The 18146-nt window shown below is 42.1% G+C and overlaps 1 protein-coding gene across 1 annotated transcript in view; it reads left to right on the top strand.

Annotated features, from left to right (window-relative positions):
- The first annotated feature begins 207 nt into the window (after window positions 1-207).
- DAP (death associated protein) overlaps window positions 208-18146 on the top strand; it is a 54935-nt gene continuing 36996 nt past the window's right edge. Inside the window, exons 1-2 of the mRNA XM_069808859.1 lie at window positions 208-417; window positions 6847-6943. Coding sequence (XP_069664960.1) covers window positions 363-417; window positions 6847-6943 — 152 coding nt within the window. The 5' untranslated portion in view covers window positions 208-362. The remainder of the gene's footprint in view (window positions 418-6846; window positions 6944-18146) is intronic.

The raw sequence follows: 18146 nt of genomic DNA, 5'->3' as shown, positions 1-18146 counted from the left end.
CAAGCAAGCGGGCGCTGTGACAGGGACCGGCCGCGTCGCCCCCGCCCTGTCACGGCCGCAGGCCGCGGCGGAGGGTCCCAGAGGCGGCAGCCACAGGGCCCCGCACCGACCCCGGCTCCCCTCACCCGCCGCCCGCCCCGTTCTGTGGCGGAGGAGCGGAGAAGAAGGCGCAAGGGCGGGAACGCCCTCGGTGGGCGCGTCCATGGCGGCGGCGCCCGGCGGCCACGTTGACAGGGCGGGAGCGGGGCCGCGCCGCGCAGGGAAGGGAAGGAAAGGAGGGAAGAAGGGGAGGGCAGGCCGGGCCGGTCTGCTCGGCCGTTGCTCGGCGTCGGGGTGCGGGTGGCCGCTGCCACACAGTAAAAATGTCTTCGCCTCCCAAAGAGAAAGCAGAGACGCGGGCCGGACACCCTCCTGCTGGTACGGCCGCCGGTTCCCGTCTCTCCGCTCTTTCTCTTCTCACTCCCCGGGGACGGGACGGGGTCGGGGGGGGAAGGTAGCGGTGGGCCGAGCCCCTCCGGGAGAGCCCGGTTCCCCGCGAAGTCTTGTGGGCGCCGGGGTGAGGAGGGTGAGGGCGGGCTGGGCCGGGACCCGCCGCGGCTGCTGCCTCCGGGGGCGGGTGTGCGTGTGAGACCCGGGGGGGGGGTCCCCGTATTTCCCCGCTCCAGAGCAACGTCCGATCCGGCTCTCTGGCAGCGGGAGTGTGCGAGGGTCCCCTCGGGATCTCTGCTCTGCCGCTCTCCCTCTTTCCCCCCTCACTGCCCTCCGGCAGCCTTCGCCAGTGACCGGGGAGGGTGGGGGGGGGGCGAGTGTCCCTGCCCCGCTCGCCCCGGAGGAGCTCTCTTGGTCGCGGACAAACCTTTCGGCGTTGCCAGCTTGTGAGGCGGATGGCGTCGTCCTCCTCCTCCGTGAGGGCATCCCGGCCTCGAAAGGCGGTGGAGGCCTGGGGAACCGCCGCCTGGGGCTGGGGAAGGGCGGGAAGGGGAAAGGAGCGGTCCCGGCCACCTCACGGCCACGGGGCGAGCCGCCCTGCGAACGGCAGATGAAGAGCACTCCCTGCCTCCATTTTGCCTGTGGGCGTTGTGGTGCGAGGGCCAGAGCGGGCCGCAGGTACCTAGCTTTAATTCTGGAGGCTGGCAGAGTGGGAAACAAGGCAAGCGGCTTGCTTAGCTGCCCGGCCAAGGAGCTCCGGCGCCTTCCACCCGGTGCTGGGTGGTCGCGGGTGGGCAGAGCAGCGGGCGGTCAGGGTAGGAGCTGCGTCGGTGGGACACCGATCTGTGTCGGCTCCTCTCGGTACGCAGCCGGGGTTCGGTGACTCGCAGGATCCATGTCGTCTTGACCCCTCACGTGCCGCTAGTTCGTTTTCCTTATTCTTCATTATGGTTGTCTTAGAAAAGGGGAATTTGGTCCCTGCACCAGCAGCTTTTCGTGCGTCTTGCAGTGTGTCCTGCTGGAATAGTTGGCTTTTTTCTTTTTTTTAAGTGTTTCAGTCAAAAAAATCGTGAAATTCTTCATTCACAGGGTGTCAGTTTTATATTCAAATCAATCTATGAGATTTAAAGCTACATTAGGGAACAATTTTTGAATCCTAATTGAATTCTGCTCTTCTCATAATGAGGACCTGAAATTCCTTTAAATAGAGAATAGAAGTGAGAAATAATGGCTTGGCTTTGCATGGCAAATACAGTTCAGTAGTACAGTTAAGCTGATCTCTTGGCTGAGCAGAGTCGTCCCAGTTCTGCAGCCTTCCGTGTCATGGTATTACCTCTTACCAGACCTCCTGGTTAGCTGGTTCAGGGAACCAAACCAAAGCACCTTTCCCAATGTTGACAGCTTTTGCTGCCATAGCTCCTCAGGCTGGCTCACCTTCAGGTCAGGTAAACTTCATCTTCGGTGTGAAGAGATGGTTAAGACCGTAGGTTGGTTTAGCTGTGTCTTCCTGCTGCACCATCAATGGTAAGGGAACAAAGGATAAATGGCAGATATTTTCATTTAGATGCTTTGTAACTGTACTTTCGGATGTTGTTGCGTGTTTGAGAGTTTTGCTTCAAAACCTGTCTTTTCAGAGAGGTGGAATTTTTTAAAGACCTGAAGTGAGCCTCTGTAGGACATGTGAGAAACTAGCGACGCACAGTGCAAAAGCACAACTGGAGTACAGTACAGGTTTCCCTTGCTGTCAGAGTATTTCAGTATTATTTTTTTTTCTTTGTATAACATGCAGCCACATATGAACTGAAGAACTTTTTTCAGCTGCATGCCTTTTAAGATCATTAGCATCCCTGAGGGGTTTTTGGGAGTATGCACCAATTCAGCTTCAGAAGGAAGGCAATCACCAAGTCTGTCTTTGAGGCCAGAAAAAAACCTAATGCTTTACAGTATCTTCAGGTCGTTTCTGAAAGAAGATGGTTCTGAGCTGGTTGGCAGAGGAAAGTGGCCCTGTGGTCTTTTAATACTTTGAAAATCTGCAATAAATGTGCTGACTAGAGACACTTTGTATTTACTCTGCGGGCTGAAGCTAGGTTTTAACCCTCTATCTCAAGCCAGTTTAGATTCTTGGATAATAATGTAATTCAATAGGGCAGTTTGCAAGCAAGTTTTAATAAAATGAAAGTAAAAAATTCTTAAAAAAATAAATAAAAGATGACTACATAAATACAGGTGGAATCGTGTTCATAAATAACCAGGCAAGTTCCTAGCAAAGGAAAGATGTGAATAGGGGATCTTTTTTGACTAATGGCTTAAAAGCTCTGGTTTTGCTGTGTATGTTGTGTAACAAGCCCTGCCTGTAATTACGGGTGTGTCTTACCCCACTGAGTATGAGCTGAACACATAAAGGTTAGGAAGGATTTGGATCGTCAAATTAAAGCAGAATTGACAAATCCATTGTTTTTCATATGCACTGTTAGCCCTCGCTTACTGACTGCGTGCAGTCTGTTCGTTTCCTCTCTGCATTGATCTTTCATATGGGGGGGAAGACAAGAAAAACACTTGAAAAGACAAAGGATAATGAAATGGAAAGAAGCCTCAAGACCTCAGGCTGGTAACAGGATGCATGAAGCAACTTTGAACTCCTTTCTGAAACTTAAGAGGGCCCCAGCTTAAGCTCTGTTAAATATCGGTCTACCAGTGAGATCAATGTATCTAATACATTGCTGATTAGGTTTGTACAGCTTGCAGCCCCTCTAGAGAGGTCTGCATAATTATGCTTTTAGCTGTTCATTTCTTCTGGTAGATACTAAGGAGGAATAAAGCAAGGTGATTGTATTAATAGTTTATTTATGAAGCTTTACAATAGGTTTGTGAAAATAGTTATGTGCTTTTTCCTACATTAAAAAAATATAGCTCTGAGCCAAGATTTCTGTGAAATGAAGGTATATAATAACTCTCACTTCTGCTCCTGTTTTGTCAGACACTAATGTATGCTCCACTCCCTTAAGCTTGCAGAACGGCCTATTTTGCGTTTCCCTCAGTCCTGGCTTTTTATACATCTCATCGATGTAATGCAGTCTATTATTATACAGTTCATGAGAAACAGATTTTTTCTTAAAATTTAATACTATACTCAAGGAAAACGGGAAGCTGCTAAAGCTCTTGGTTATACTTTGGATTTCTCAAAGTTTGTCTGGTTGCTGTGACCAGCGGGCAATTTGGGTTGAGCTGGAAGGTTTCCCCGGGAAGGACTGCCTCGGGTCTGCAGCCTGAGCAAGCTGGGCCCAGAGCTGTCGCTGAGCTGCGGTGCTTCTCTAGGTACTTGGTGCTTGCTGCAGCTCGGTGGGGTTTATCTCAGAGTTCAGTCTCAGAAACTGGGAGCAGTCCTGAAGAAGCACAGGAGTGGGGGGGGGAGTAAATAGACTGAGAATGTTTACCGACTCCAGATCGTCTTGAGTAGTAATTGATTAACATGGTTGTTTAATACATTTCCAAAAGGAGTAGTCATACCCTTAAGAGGAACGCAGGCTGGCGTTCACAAGACAAACAAGACAGTCCTGTCTGCCTGTTGGGGGGCTGGGAGGGAAACATGCCAGGTAATAATTAAAATCCAAAACTCAGCTCTTACCCAGCAGTGAGGCAAACAGACTTGCGCAGTTGCTCTTCTTGGAGCGTGCTGGCAGGCGATCCCCAATGACTTTTAAGTGAAAAAATCACCATGGTAAGCATCTGTCAAATTATGTAGTAAATGCTAGGCAAGTAAGAAATAGATGAATCCTCGTAAGTCCCAAGAAAATCTCACAAATGGAGTGGGTCTTTCTTTAGCTTGGTGGATGTAATCATCGTTTCTTCTCTCTGTCTAACCCTGAGGTGTAGCTTGGTTGAAATCTTCTGAAAAGGAAGGTGAATTATGTTGCAAGGGTATTTCTCTTCTTAAGCTAAGTCTCTTGAAACTAGATTGGGTATGAGCATGCTGTGTCATGGGTGGCAGAGATGTACATCAGCTGTATGTACAGGTTGCTGATCTAATTATTTCACTTCTGGCCTCAGAAATACACATTATTACTGCAGTTGTTTGCTGGATTCTTCGTTTGGTTTCCCAGATCTGCACAGTAACCCTGAATTACTAAAGATTATTCAGTTATGCACCGATGTACTTTTAGCTGCCTATACTTTCTTTGCCTGTTGATATTGGTGCAAAAAATCAGATTATTAAAATTATTAAGTTACTGCATTGGCCAGTCACTATTATGCCTTTTAATTGTCTGGTTATTTGCTTTTTAATCCCTGTTAATTCTACAGAGAAATCTGAACGTGTTAGCTGCATATCTTTGCCAGTGACAGATAAAGAGAAAACAAGTGGCTGGTGGCCTGATGATATACGTATAAGAGGAGAGAGATTTTAGATCAGCTAAATTAGCACTAAACCTTCGGGTACTGTTTTCTTTAGTTTTCTGTTAGATGGTGAAGAGTGTGAAAGCGTGTGTGCATTGTCCAGAACTGCTGTTTGTAACCTGGCAGACGTTGCTGTGGAGACAGCATCTTCCACAAAAAGTAATTTGAAAGGAAACTAATAAGAACTGATTGTGCAGTGATGTTAAATTTATGAATTAATGTAAATAAAACATACCAATCAGTTTGATTAACTGAGATGTTAGAACAAGACAGCACTTGACAGAACTCAGAGTGCTTGCTTTCGCGAACAACCTTAAATTTCTACGGAGTTTGCATCAAGAAAAATTAATAGGAATTTTAGTTTTTGTTTGATTTTTAAAAGTACATTTCTTTGTCGCCTAACCTTTCTGTCTTTTTCCTTGTCCCATGTGGAACATTTCTTTCCAATTTAAGTATTGTAAGTTTTATGCTGGAGAGAGAGCACAAAAGGGTTAGTGTGGGGTTTTTTGGTTTGGTTTGGTTTTGGTTTTTTTAATGCATGATGAGGAGACACAGTTTTGATAGGTTTTAAAAGGCATTTCTTTGGGTTTGTCTATTGATTGCCTGCCTTTAGTTAATGTCCTTTATTGAATCAGAAGTTTATCTTTCAAATATTACACAAAGTTTGAAATCTATATAAAAAAATCCCAGGGCCCAAGAGCTGTCACTTTCTCCTAAGGCAAGTCACTTTCTCTTTACTGCTTGCCTTCACACAGGCTGTAAAATTCGTGCACGGGAGTGTCCTTCCCCTTGCTGCCCTGGTTTGGAGCTGAGAACTGAAGCTGTTCCTAGGTTTCAGGGGTTAGCACTGAACTTCTGTGAGGTGCCTTAATCCCTCAGTGACTGGACCCAGGAGGGCTGTCAGAGGTACAGTTTCCCCGAGCCGCCCTGGCAAGCTGCTTCGTCTCCTTCTGAGTGCTGTTCTGGCATCCTGCTTGCTCGGGCTGTGACAGCTCTGCTGAGGCTGTCCACAGACTTACCGTGTCGCGGCAATGTGAAACACAAACCGATGCATCTGTAGGTGGTTTTATTGACTCCTGACTGCTACAGTAGTGTTCTGATGTGGTTACTAAGGGCAATGTAACCTGCTGAATTAGCTAACGAGATGCATCATCTTATCCTGTGCTGTCCTCTAAGCGTGTATAGCAACGGTTGAAGCAAAAAAAAAAAAAAAAAAAAAGTACAATATTAAAACAGAAAGCAGATCAAGAGCAGCCTGCCTGTTTCTCTGCTTAGTAGCTGCAGTGTTAGGCCTGGCTTGGTTCCTGTTTTATATTTCACTCTGGAGGGGATAAATCATGAACAGAAGTGGATTTGCTTTCACTTCTTGTTTTGTGTTTTAAAGGGGTGTTTTCACGTTTGCGTCATTTCTAAAACTAAATCATGACAAGGATTTGAAATGTGGTAAATGCTTATGTTTTGCAAAGCAAAAAGCTCTGTTCTAAATGCAAGTTAACAGTCGTCCTAACTTTGCTTTTTATTACATGGTTCGTGAAGTAGTACTTCATATAAATACCGTTATTATGGCTGTAGGTTTTAACTTGAAATGACAAGTAAGGTTCTTCAGCCCTTCTTGTTTTATGGGAGTATTTAACGTTTGTGTTTGTGGCCTTTTGTGTAGTGTTACGCAAGCCATTGCCTCCATTTCTTCTGACTGCTGCAAGTTGGTAGGGGTGTTGGTAGGAGAGTTAAAACAGAGCTGAGTTTTCTAAAATGGTATTTGAAGCAGGTGGTAAAATGAGCTGCAACTTCTCAGGATGAGCAAAGATGGCATGAAGTGAAGGAGAATGGCAGATGCGGTCCTGAAGTAGCTGTTTCTCAGGCTCGCCACTTTTAAACACTTTGGGCCCCGTTTTCAAAATGTGATTACTATTAAACTACTCTGCAAAATAGTAGGGGGGGAGAGGGAGAGGGTCATCTTTAAAATGTTCTTCACTTATGCTGATTTGACTGAGGTTTGTTGTGTGTCTCTAATTTTCGTTCCAGTGAAAGCTGGTGGGATGCGGATTGTGCAGAAACACCCACACAATTCTGATGCCAAAGAAGAAAAAGATAAGGATGACCAAGACTGGGAAACCAGCAGGTGAGCCCTTTGATTTGGTGCATGTGCTACAGTGAATTTTCATGACCTTGAACTTTATCACCAGTTTGTTTTCCTTGTGGATAGCAAACCAATGATACAGTTGGGTTTGTATCATAAAATTAATTTAAAGTGGTAGCAAGTTACACGCTCCTTCAGGAGAATTGGGGAGTTTGGGAATTTTTACCTTGCTGAGCCACCTTTAAATGATCCTGTCAGGTAAGAGAAGGTTAGAAAAAAAGGTACAGTTAAAGTAAAACACCAGGTTTCCTAAAATCTCTGAACATTATTTCAGACTGTGCAGAAACACAGAGGCTAGGCACATTTGGACGCAGTCATTAGGCTGTCAATCTGTGTATGAGGTGGTCTTGCTGTTTGCTGGGTGATTCCTTCTACCCTTTGGCCCATACTCCTTTCTCTGTGAGGTATTTGACAATATGGTGCTTTTTCAAAGACAAGTAAAAATAAATGCTATGAATATTATCTGTTTTTATTTTAGGTGGGAATCTAGCAGTTTTAGTGGTGGAGGATACCAAGATAGACAGCAGTTACTTAGCAGTTTTAACTAGATTTATCAGATAACTGCTGTGTAGAAGTGAAAGCAGGGAGGTTCAATGGACTGTTGCTGTAATTCTGTTTATACAAAAACCACCTGGTTTTGTGCTGCTTTCCTTGGCTAGCTGTTCTTCTTTGTAGCCAAGACTATATTTACCTGAAATCTTTATGTACTAGTTTACTGCATGGGTTTGTCCTTGCTATTTGCTCCTGGCAAAAAAAACCCCAACCAGAGCGCCATTCTTGTGCTTTGGTAAGTAGAATGACTCACATGATGTTTATTTTACATTTAAAACAATGGTAATAAATAAGTATTGTGAAAATGTCTGTATAAATAAGAACAAACGTGTTTGTTTACTAAATCACAACTTGAATAGGAAACATGTTTATGAGAAGGGAAAAGTAATTTTAATTAATATATTCAAATCAGAGGTAGGAAAATAAAACTTTATGCCATTTCTTCATTAACCACATTGGTCATCTTGTATTTCTGTTCATTGGCACATGAGTTGGAACAGAGTCTGTACTGCAGTCCAGTTTTGTCCAAAGGAAGGAATCGTATCCTGTGGTTAATTTAAACTTTGCTTGGGGATATGTCCTTTTATTTAAGGTGTGTTTGTGGTGGGCTGATCCTGGTTGGAAGCCAGGTGCGCACCAAGATGCTGTATCACTCCCCTCCTCAGTTGGGCTTGGGCGGGGAGGGGGAGAGAAAATAAGATGGAAAAAACTGGAGGGTCAAGATAAAGGCAGTTTAATAAAGCAAAAGCAAAGGCCGTGCATGGAAGCAAAGGAAAACAACAGATTTATTCTCCACTTCACATCAGCAGGTGATGTCCAGCCACTTTCCAGGAAGCAGGGCTTCAGTACACATAGCAGTTGCTCTGGAAGAAAAACGTTGTAATAACGAATGCCTCCCCTCCTCCTCCTTTCTCTTAGCTTTTATTGCTGAGCAGATGTCATACGGTATGGAATACCCCTTTGGTCAGTTTGGGTCAGCTGTCCTGGCTGTGTCCCCTCCCGAGATCCTGCCCACCCCCAGCCTACTGGTGAGGGGAGAATGTCGGAGAGACAGCCTTGACAGCTGCTCAGCGGCAGCCGAAACGCCGGTGTGTTATCAACACCTTTCTAGCTACCAATGCACAGCACAACACTATGAGGGCTGCTATGGGGAAAATTAACTCCATCTCAGCCAGACCCAGTACAGTGTTATATACCTGCTTATTCTTATATTTCCTTGGCATGCCAACCTCATGGTGAGGGAATCGCATTAGTATCCAAGTGAGAAGACTTCTTAGGCCTGTTCGCAGATCTCTGTTACAATATAGCTATCTGCTTTATTCCTTTCTTCAAACAAGATTATAATTTTCCCCTTTCACTCAAATAGTGTAGGGAAAAGTTAAAATTTAACTTGATATTTGTGGCTGTGTCTGCTTTAGCAGGTGCTGTGACACAACAGAAGCAGGTCTGCAGGGGGAAACAGTCGGTGCTGAGGCCTTCATGTTCACCACACTGCATGTGTTTTGGAGACTACTTAGTCTGGTCTCCTGGACTGAAAGACCAAGCCCAGCTGGCGTGTGTTAGGTGTCTCCTTGGATGGCGTGTTCCAGTTTAGCGTCATCTGCAGGGAGTCCAGGTCAGGTGCCCTGACACCAATCCACAATGCAAAACAAAGCCTGGCCAACAGAACGATTTGGAGGGGGAGTGCGCTCCTGATCTTAAGATGCTAATAAATATGCACTGTATATTAATATTGTAAAGCAGGTCCGTGAGCGATTTTTATGCTTTAAAGGCAGAGGGGAAAGTTTAATGACCTCTGGAGCTACCTTACTAACTAGGGAATAGTTAGCTGTTGCACCTCATAAAATCCATTCCCTCGGCCACCTCATCAGTTTATTGCCAAAGTGTGCACTTAGAATGTGCTCTTTGCTTTAGTTTTCTTGTAGAGGATACGTTATCAGTCTGTATTAGGCACTTGTGCATACAGTTATTCTTGAGCCTGTGTATTAACACAAAAAGCATCGCTCTGAACTTTTCTTTCTTTGATTTAATCCTCTTGAGAAGGATGGTGGCAGGAGGGATGGAAGGAGCACGCATAGTTAGATGGGAACCAGCATGAATTATAAACCAAAACTGTTAAGTTGCTTTACAAGTCTCAGAGAAGTTGTTTCCTGGTAGAACTGAGGAACCTTTGTGTCTGCGAGGGGAAGGGTTTAATGTGCCTGTTGTAGGCCCCTGTGAGAATACTTGTACAGCTCCAATGGCGATACAAGCTGTAGTGCGAGCAAGAAGTTATTTAGCCATAGACAGAATAAGCAAACTCCACAGGCCATAGTACATAAAGTTGTTGTTTGTCAAAATTAAATTATGTTTGCAGCGTGTCAGCTGCTTTTTTGTTGGAAGGTGCAGTCCCCTGGAGTCTCTGTGTCAGCTCCTGGTGATTCACAGTGCCCTTCTAGAACACTTGGATTTCTGTTGCCTGCAGACAGAAGTTTATCAGGAGATGGGGATGGGTTTATCAGGAGGAGGAGAAGAGGCCTCCAGCATTCTGTTCTGCTTTCTGTGGCACTAATATATATGTACTTTTTAGTCTTTGCTAGCTGATATTTTATGTCCCTTTGCTAAGCAGGTGCAGAGACATCTGGGTTTTTAACTTTCTACTCTCATGTTTTCAGTCCTTGCCATTTTAAGGTAGTATCGTTGATATGATGCAATCTCTACTCCCTATTGCATTCAAAGTCAAAAGAAGCAAACAGCCCTTAAGGCAATTCCTATCAGGTGATAGGGGCAGCTGACAGTGATGTGAGAGAAAATAATAAAACAGAGAAGAGTAATTTGTGTGTGTGTCTGTGTGTCAAGAGGGAGGCTAGGATGATTGAGTGATTATTTTAATCTCATTGTCCTCTTAGTTGAGGACACATTACTGGAATTGGCAGTAAATCGAGGCAGAAGATTTCAAGCTCTCCCAGAGTTCCCTGGGAGCTCCGAGAGCACATGTCCTCGCCACAATGGCACAGATCTGAGCAGCTGCTCAGCAAGAAAGCTTTCAGCTAGAGTTCATGGTAGTATTTGTGGCTTCGGAGACAGCTGGCATTGGTTTTGCAGCATGCTTGCAGAAAAAGGCATTGGGTCAGTGTTTCTAGTCTTAATGTAAACAAAGCTGATAGAGGTAAACACCCCTGAAGTAGCTAACTGTGCTGTGATAAAGGTGACTTTAAAGTAACATTCACCAGGTATATCTTCTTTGACATTTCTTTTTCTCATTTGTTTAGCAACTTGCAATCCAGTTGCTGTAATTTACTCTGCAAAGTATTTTATTCAGTTCTGTTTCCTAAAATAAATTTGTTATGACAACCTACCATTTTGTGAAATGGTAGCCTGACTTGTCATAATAGTGATTTGTGATCCCTTAAAACAATATGTGGTAAGATGATTTTATACAAATTTAAACTTTTCCTACAAGGCAGTTCTCAGCCTTGAGCAGTATGGAAATAATTTTACATGTCTGGTATAAGTACAGTTTTACTTAAAGAGGAATGGTTGGAGGTGATTATATGGAGGAGACTCAGTGAAAGAAGGGAGGGCTTGCATCATTTGGGTTAGGTGAACTAAAAAACTGTGTGTGGCATCCAAAGCCAGTGGCACCACTGTGGTCAAGACATCAGTGGTAAACTTGGGTGTGAGGTGGGGTCCTCGGCCCACGTGTTCTTCAAGACAAGAGTGATTTTGATCAGGCTGGTTGGAGATAGGATACCGGCTGGATGAACTTCTGGTCTGATCTCTTACTGATTTTCTTATGTTTCTGTAATTGCTTAAGACTTGCGTTGATCTGTTTTTTGGATATGGTTGCAGTTTTGGTTGATTGACAGTCATACTGATTGCTGCTGGAAGGTTTTTTTTGTGATGCTAGATGAAGGTGAAACATATAATTAGAAGTAGGGTTATGAATAGAAACATCATTTTTCAGGACCGTGTGTTGTCATAGAAGGTATTTGGAATAAGTAGGCTGCTTATAGTCCTGGGCTTTATTAGAAGCCCACTAATGCATGTTTAACTGAGATTTGCAATATCATGCGTAGTCCTGTACCAACATCTGACTCTAGCCATAATAAATACTCCTGAAAGACAGATAATTTGAAGTGAGAACTGCTTGTTCAGTTTTGCACGAGAGCTTCATTAATTGTCACTCTGGGACCTCAAGCAGAAGAAACTATAATTATATATCAGCATCTGGATTTAAAAAAAGAATATTTAAAGTAAATATCTGGCTCATTTTGTCTTTTAACAAACAGGGTAAACTGCAACAGCTTTCATGTCTAAAGACTCTTTCCTTCTCTTTTGTTATATTTCTGAAACAAAGTGGGTAATTACAGTGATTTAATTACTGAATATAAATACAGTAGAGTGGTTTCTCAGTACGCATATGTAAAAGGTATGTGTTTTCTATCTTAAACTTACCTGGAGCTTGGGAAAGCCAGACATAATGCTGGATTCACATTAGCTCTAGAAAGAATAAATCATACAGCCTGGATTTTAATTCAGTTTAGGATGTGCATATTGGCCTTAACTGTATTCATTGGGCAAAAGAAAAAAAAAAATATTAAGAGGGTAATTTAGAATGTGGGGATTCAAAAGCAAAATCATGCTAATGAGCATATGGGTGTCTGTATGTCAAAGAGCCCGTCTTGGTACTTACTCAGTTACGTGGTGAGAGAGGAGTTGTCGAAGGCTCCTGTTATCCTTCGGGTATCTCTGTGTTACTTGTTAAGTCTGAATATGCTAGTTAAACTGCACCTGCTTTTTTTCTTTTTGAAGTATGGTGGAAATCTCAAAAACTTAGGCTGCAGGTATATACTTTCATTCGAGAGTAAATTAGTTTTTCCTTTCCCTCACTTTGCTCTGTTGCAACTGACAAGAAATAAGCCACAGGCATTATTTCCATTTTTCAGTTGCCACTGAAGATTCTGCTGTCATTGAAATATGTTTAATTTTTGCCTTATAATGACCCTTGTTGTCCAAACTTATGACAGAATTTAAAAAATAGAAAGTAGATTATACAACTAAGCCATTAGAGCAAGTTTGCATGTTTGTTTACACCACAAATATGGAAATGCTTGTAACTATTTCTACTCCTTGTATTTCGCCCTGTTTTTCTGGTTATTTAGCTGGGGCAGAAACTGTAGAGTCAAAGTCCTGACCCTTTAACTTGGGAATAGCTGCCCTTCAGCACAGCTAAGACCTGGGAAATAACGTCCAGTGTTCAGCTGGCTTGCACACAAGTCCTGTAGTTTCTGTCATGGATGAAGATGTTTCAGTCCAGTTAGTTCTAGTGTTGTCTGTTGTAGAGTCAGCAGGTGTTTGACAAAGGGAAATCTTGGGAGTTCTAAGCAAAAAAAAAAAAAAAAAGATACTTTACAGCTTGTTAAACACGGAAATCAAACCCCCATGAACACGTACTTTGTACTTCCATACGTATTCAGAGTGAATAGCCCATTAGTGTTTCTCCTGTGTAGTTCACCAAGATAAAGATATCTTTACCTGTGTTCATGCATCTATAAAACCAAAATACTGGGAAAGCAAGCAGGCATTGACTTGGCATGGTGAATATTTAAGGTTAAAAGAAAGAGACAGGTCAGGACGGATAGGCTGCTACATCTTCTGCTTAAGTTTTTGAAGAGGAAATGTGCAACTTTGGTGGGTAGAGGACTGACTGAGTCTCCCTTTCTGGCAGCAGGGCCACTTAGGTGTTGGCTTAAAAAGTCTCTTGGGCTATTGCGTCAGCGGAGGCAGGTCTGAAGGAGTGAACTGATACCACGTACAAGCATCTGTCATCAACATCCAGATCCTTTGCTTTGACAGAATTCACGTTTCTTCCACCAGTTCTCTAACCACCTCTTTTTTTTTCCCCCCTCTTTTTGGGGCCTGATTCTGTTACCTCTGTGAGCTGAGGTGCCTTTACACAAAGATTATGTTCACAGACTGTATATTGCCGTTTTATGCTAGACCATATAAAAGCTGAAGCTTGATTAAATATAATGGATGTGACTTTTGAGGGCTTTTATTCATGTCTTTGGCCTTTGAGCTCTCATTACTCAGAGGTGGAGGCAGTTGGCCTTAGAGGGTGAAATGTCTGGGGGAAATGCAATGAAAAAGCAACCCGGCTGTGAACACCATGCTTTCTGGGAAAGATGAAAACGTTGGGCGTTATCCCATTGTCATACCAGAGTTTGGTGTGACTGTAACTTTTTTTTTACTTATGAAATATTCCAAAGGCGAAAAGAAAGTTCTGCTGGCAAAAGAGCTGTAAAAAATTTGCAACTGTAATTTTGTAATATTATTAAGCAGAATACAGAACATAGTGCAATGAGGGAAATAGCTTCCTACCTTTTCCAAAACATCTTTATTTTCCCAACAAATTCTGTGCATAATGCCTTTTTTTTTTTTTCTTCCTCTTTCTTATCTTTATTATTTTGGATTTAAATTCACTTCATAGTTAAGGGAATAGCTTCTTAATAGTGTCATGCTCTTCTCCTTTTCATAAGTCATATTGCCTTCAATGCATTTTCCCACCCCATTATTCATCTTCATGTCTTAATCTTTTGCATAGTTTTTATGATTAGCAGATGCTCAAGTCTACTAAAGTTTATATATGCATAATTTGTTTAATTATAAAACCCAAAGCCAATATTAGCAATTTTCATGTGATTTTTCAGGACAATACCTTCTGCAGATGACCAGTTACTTGGAGAAGTAGCAAAGTAATTTCTATGACCTGTGTTGAACCTTATCAAATGCATATACGGTTATAGATTTAACTATAAGTACAGAGAATAGAATATGTAATACTGATTTTTAAATGCAGAACTACTGTAAGGCAAGAAGAGAGGCTGCGAATATCTCCATTTAAGAAGTGAAAGTATCTGTGAATGTAGGGAATGGAGAAAAAGCTAGACAAGATTATGAATGAAGCATTCTCATACAGGAAGATGTGAGTCTTCTGAAAGACTGTTTCATGCTTCCAGTATTTCTTGATGATTGAAGCAGTAAGTTGATAAATCCATCAGTGTAAGTGCTAGTTATGACATTATAGGGATAGCTCTTTTCATATTCCTGAAGTACTTTGTGCATGTGTGAAAGAACTAAAAAAGATCTGATATTTCCCCCCCCTCAAAGTGAACAGAAGATATGCCATCCAGCTCAGCTAGAGCCGGGTTTGGTCCCAAAGAAACATATGCTGTCTTATGAAATTAGCTGGAAAGCTGAGTTGAATTGTCAGCCAAGCTGGTGTAAGAAAAAGATTTTAAAAGAATGAAAGCCTATAATTTGTATTCTGTGTGATGAGGAAAGTGAGAAAAGCTTACTCATATGCGAGAGAAAAACGGATGGGAAGTAGTATCTTGTGAGTGGCACAGCTTAGTTAGCACGGCATTCCACGTCTGTATGGAAAAGTAAAATATCTTAAGCTAATAGCTTGAGTAGTGCCATTTTGCTTTGTGCCTTTCTCTTGGTATCCTTCTGAAGTATTGGAATGCATGGGATGAAGGTCACCATGCCAGTTTAAAGGCACAGACAGTGTTGAAACAGATATTACATACGCATTATATAGCACAAAAATTTCCAAACCCCAAAGTATAATCAAATCCTTTTCATTATGCCAGCTAAGCCCAAATCTCTATTATTTGTTTGGCAACACTGAGAGCATTTCTAAAGCTAAAGGTAGGAATTTCTACTAGAAAAAGGTGCCAGAGGACCAGATGCTACTCGTTTATTTAGAATAAAAAAACTGTGTTTGAAGTGAAGTCACCATGAGCTGAAAATGAGTAGGAGGTGTGTGAGATTGACACCATGTGTGCCAAGGAGGGGGATCTAGTTTTTCAAGTAGCACCTTCCTCTCCCTTAAGTTTCTTCTGCCTCAGCTGCATCAGGCACCGAACTTTGAAGCAGTTTAATATTAAAATAAACTTAGAATTATCATTTGTTAACTGTCACTGGGCCAAACAGGAGGGAATTCCACTTGGCTGCTCCCAGGACACTGGTACTAGAAGCAGGAGGTACACAAGAGTTAATTAAAGACAATGCTGAAAACATTGTTGTATTATCATCAGAGTCTTATTTAGTCTGCCGTAGCAGTTGATAGAGCTGTTCATTGCAGCACATTACTTGATGGGAAAGTGTTCGCTGCAATAGGCTTGCTGCCTTCTGATTTTATTGTAACATTTCAATGATTGCGTCTTGGTCACAGGCATCCTGTTAAATAAATGGCAATTAGTAAAAAACACTTCAGCAACATTCACACAAATCTTAGTTCTGATGAGTTTCAGTTTCTCTGGGACTCATTCCTTATTATATATATAACACGGTGAGCCTGGGGCTGTTAATGCGTTCAAAGAGGAGTTGGTTTTGTTGCTGTGGGGTACAACCAAAGTGGTTTGTTCTTTTCCCTAATGATCTTGAAATCTAGCTTTTTTTTTTTTTTTTGTACAGATTGTTAGAGCCATAATTAAATACTAGGCTAGCTCTCAGTTATGGAGAGAGAGACCTATGGCGTGCTTCGTCTAACACCCCAGACTACAGTACTGAATCAGGCAGTCCTAGAGTCCCAGCGGTGTCTTTTGCAGCAGGTGGACTCTGCCTTCCCCGAGTCTCGAGGCTTTCGTTCAGACTGCGTTCCTCGTGCTTGCCTTGGGATCCTGTCCGGGCTGGGGGGGAGGTAGCATTAAGATTGTGAATGATGATATGCTGAGGGTATGACTGGGTTCGGTGTCTTCAAATTATAAATTTCACTCTGGGAAAATGACAGAGGACTCTGTTTAAGACAGATGCTTGCTTCTTTGGTTTTGTTTTTTTTTTTTGGTACTTTGCAGTGCTGAACGTTTGTCACTGCTTCCCAAAGCCTACTCTAAACCCTTCTTTTTGAATGCAAAAAAAAAAAAAAAAAAAAAAGAGCTCTAGGTATTACAGTGGAAGAGCTAGGCTATTTTTTGCTAGAACAGCTTAAGTTGTAGTGTTTCTTTTGAGAGTATTTGGAACTACTGAAAGTCTTCAAAATAATTCAGTAAGCAAAATTTCATTACTGTGTGTGCGTATCCTTGTACACCTTAAACATTGATACTGAGCTTGATTGTCCTCCAGTCCTGATAGCCAATCTCCTGAGACTGTAACCTCATATTAGCCTTTAGAACCTGCATTGATAAACTGTGTTTACTGTTTGGTGGTTATTAGGATGGTCAAGAGTACTCTGCATTGCTTTACTTACAAAAGCTGCCATCGCTAGATAATTTTTATTTTTTAAAAATCTTTTATTCTTGCATGCAATATATTAGCATATTTGCTAATAAGCAACATGTTATTATTGCTAATAAGCAACTTATTTGCATGCAATGTATTCGACTTTTGACTTTGTGGGGCACTAATGAATTAACTGTAGTCATGGGCATAATGCACAACCCCATTTGGCTTGTTTGTTAAAATGTTGCTTTTGTATTGGAGGTGGTAGAATGAAATTTCAGTAACTGAACTGGGTATTTTTACACTTCTGTGATTCTTCTTTTATTTCTGGGATCAGGCTAACTTGTGATTGTAGAGGAAAAGTGTATGTAGCTATGTGTATGCTGCTTTATATCAACAGTGACACTAATAACATTACCACAAATTCTTCCACATAAGGCTATTTAGAAAGCTTTTGACTAAATGAAATTTAGCATTCTTATTTACTGCTTTGAAAACTGCTGTAGAATTAATTTCCTGTTTCCAGACATTACACAGTTCTGTTTCTGCTGGTGTGTTTGAAAGATTTTATTCTTGTTTCAGTTTACAATGGGGAAAAAAAATGCCAGAACCTCAAAAGCATCTAAGGAGCAGAGCTTCATGTTCTGCTGTTTTCTCTAAACATAGGCCTTCTGGCTGATAACACCGGCTGTTCTGGTTCCTTCCCTGTATTGGGATGGTTTGGATGACCTCTAGATGGCTTTGAAGCTAATACTACATTTTTCTTTCATAGCTTGTAAGCAAGCACACTTACAGAAAACTGGCAGTTCTGCTGATAATGTATTCTTTATTCCTGCTGCTGCCCTTTGGAGGGATCTCCCTTTATGACACTTTGTTTCCCAGTCTTCATGTTCTTATTTCATGCTGTGTCTTACCCTTGGAATTATTTCTGTATTAGTTAGTGATTGCCAGTTGTCCTCTTGCTGTTGTATTTTCCTCAAATCACTTCTTTTTTTTTTTTTTCTGAAAAGAGCTCTAATGTTGAGAGACCTCTGTGTACATGTTCTTCCTCCTATGCAGAGCTGACTAACAACTTGGCTGGTCTGATGATCAGGACTTGGCTCTCTTATATTTTCTGTGTCAGACTGAGAAATAAATAAAAATGGTGGTTAGGAGCTGCATAGTTCTAATAGAAGTAGATCTGTAATAGTCATATCTGTTTTAAAGCAGTGATATGTAATTTTTCTGTTTGGCTATTCCAGTTTCTGATCCTCAAGATTGTCTCCTGCTGTATCCCATGGTAACTCAGTTTAATGAGGGGTCTTGCTGGAATTTTTTTAAAATCTGTGCATACAAAATAGGCTAGAAGATTGGTTGTTTTTTTTTTTATTGCTTTGATGATTCTTTCAGGTTTTAATACCTTTTACTGAGAAGAGGAAATTCACCA

Source organism: Haliaeetus albicilla, chromosome 21, assembly GCF_947461875.1.
Source record: "Haliaeetus albicilla chromosome 21, bHalAlb1.1, whole genome shotgun sequence".
Lineage (NCBI taxonomy): Eukaryota > Metazoa > Chordata > Aves > Accipitriformes > Accipitridae > Haliaeetus > Haliaeetus albicilla.
Note: the sequence above shows the minus strand (reverse complement) of the source record. Positions and strands in the feature narration are given on the sequence as shown.